General features: G+C 27.3%; 1 protein-coding gene across 3 annotated transcripts in view; it reads left to right on the top strand.

Moving 5' to 3' along the window:
* Window positions 1-2,162, top strand: part of LOC108753198 (cation-independent mannose-6-phosphate receptor) — a 21,614-nt gene extending 19,452 nt beyond the window's left edge. For all 3 annotated transcript variants that reach the window (XM_018494587.1, XM_018494586.1, XM_018494585.1), the window contains exons 15-17: window positions 841-967; window positions 1,584-1,750; window positions 1,852-2,162. In XM_018494587.1, the coding sequence (XP_018350089.1) occupies window positions 841-967; window positions 1,584-1,750; window positions 1,852-1,938 (381 nt within the window). In that variant the 3' untranslated portion in view covers window positions 1,939-2,162. The remainder of the gene's footprint in view (window positions 1-840; window positions 968-1,583; window positions 1,751-1,851) is intronic.
* The last annotated feature ends 160 nt before the right edge of the window (window positions 2,163-2,322 follow it).

The raw sequence follows: 2,322 nt of genomic DNA, 5'->3' as shown, positions 1-2,322 counted from the left end.
TAATAGATATTTTTTACGCTTGCTATTTTGCACTTTCTTCTAAATAATCTTTTCTAGATTGGCATTCTTTTACTTAGCTACCACTTATCTATTTGATGAAACGCGAAATATATTCGGCGTCCGAATCTTGATAATATTAATAAGCTTGATAAGAATAGGCAGACAATAGAAGAGGAACAGTAGCGATGTTATAAGAATATTTTTATTATCGTTCATATCACTAAAATCTCTTGTGTATGATGTAACATTGAAACTTGTGTGTATATATATATATATATATTTGTATAAGATAATTAGAAATATTGAAGACATAAGTGTTTTAAAAATGCAAAAATTATTACATTTAAATTTTTATTAGTAAAATAGATTAAGCTTATATATTAGATATAATGTATATCAGCATGTTTTTATTTCTTACATATTACGACTGAAATTCAGCTAATCATATTTTGAATTTTTTTTTAAATTTAAAATTGTTTATAAAAATTTTTAAATACAAAGATTTATTTAATTTATTGAATATTAAAATCTTAAAAAAATTTGTTGGAAACAACGCAAGTCTTCATAATTCTTCATAATTGAAATAGAAAAAAATATGTTCTATTATTTTGATAATTCATTCGATGTACCTTTTTTTCTCGGTTATATTTTTAAACTGTCTGTGCGTGATCGCATAATAAGTATAAAATATATATTTATTCATGACTGAGATGGATAAGATTGTCATATCGGTTTAAGTCTCTAAATTATCAGACGCAGTACCGAGTAAAATTTATATTGAGCGAACGCTGTTAATTTCTATTCGATTCGATATTACTTTTTTCTTTTTCATGAATCCAGGAATCACAATGCAGTGCGGAATTCGAGTGGCACACCGAAGTGATCTGTGTGAAACATGCCAATTCTCGAAATGCCTCTCATGAAAATGCATTGCTCTGCAAGAAATTACTTCGTCCTATAAGTCCTGGTAAATAACAATGTTTTCGTAATATTAGATTTTAAATACGATATTTATTACATTAACATTGAATTTAATAGGACAGGCCGAGGCAAGTGATAAGATTTTTATTTTATAATTTAAAAAAATGATAAATCGAAAGAAACAAAATCATTCATTTGTTTATCTGTAAATGTGTTTATCGAATTGTTTTATACTGTAAAATATCACAATATAAAATTTAATAAAACTGCATTTAGGATAAACCTGCAAATTAGTAGTTGTAAACATATGTGGAACTTCGCTTTGTATGGGTTTACAATTTTTCACGCAAAGCGAGGTTCCACATTTTTAACTTTTCACGCAAAATATGGTAAGCGAGTTAAACACATCGTTATATTATTAAATTCTTTTATTAATAACTTTTTAATAAACAAGTGACAATTTAAACCTGAAAATCATTTAGGACCTTAACAATATATGTAAAGATCATTAAAATCAGAGAGATCATTAGTATGCAGTTTCATTAATGTTTTATATTTGAATGATGAATTTGTCGAATTTCTTTAGCACTGCTATTTCTTTCTACTTGCCTCGTTTTATTTTACCATAAGAATTTTATGATCACTAATATTCGTATTTTCAGGCTTAATGTTACAATTATTTGCGATTGCGATGATGATAGTGTGTGCGCTTGGGGTATTAATGATCGCTTTAGTTTATTTCGGAGATTTACTTCCGCTAGAAGGACGCCGCTTTTGGTCAAATTTGATTAATTTCAGAAGAGGCATGGGTCGTGTCCATTATTGTAGAGTATGGTTCTTCGTTTTTCTTACTTTAGAATATTTATAAACTATTGTTAACTTTTATTTACTTAAATCGCATATGTACTGCATATATATTTTACTTTATAGGTCGATACTACTGAGGAAGCTAGACTTTTACTCGGCGCTTCCGATCCTAGTCAATCAGATAGCGACGATGATCTTATATCTGCATAACGATGTGGTTATTATTATGTCTGTTCTAGAGTATAGAATGTCTAATTATTAGACTGGGCACGTATTATGAAATTATTCAGAATTAATTCTCATCAGAATTATTCCATTTTCCTTAGAAAATACAATAGGAATTTAATAATTGAATGATTCCGATCGGAACTATATAATTCCATAATACGTACTTTAGTATGTTATCTTCAATATTTCGATAAATTGTCAAATAAATGTCTTGAAAATCTCGTAAGGTATAGAATTAACTATATACATATACATATTTATGTGTATATATACATAGTGAATTATTTTAATCGATGTATTAAAATATCTTGAGGAATATAATAGATACGGAAAAATGTTCCAAATAAAAGTTGCTCAGTTATTAGG

Source organism: Trachymyrmex septentrionalis, unplaced genomic scaffold (genome assembly GCF_001594115.1).
Source record: "Trachymyrmex septentrionalis isolate Tsep2-gDNA-1 unplaced genomic scaffold, Tsep1.0 scaffold66, whole genome shotgun sequence".
Lineage (NCBI taxonomy): Eukaryota > Metazoa > Arthropoda > Insecta > Hymenoptera > Formicidae > Trachymyrmex > Trachymyrmex septentrionalis.
Note: the sequence above shows the minus strand (reverse complement) of the source record. Positions and strands in the feature narration are given on the sequence as shown.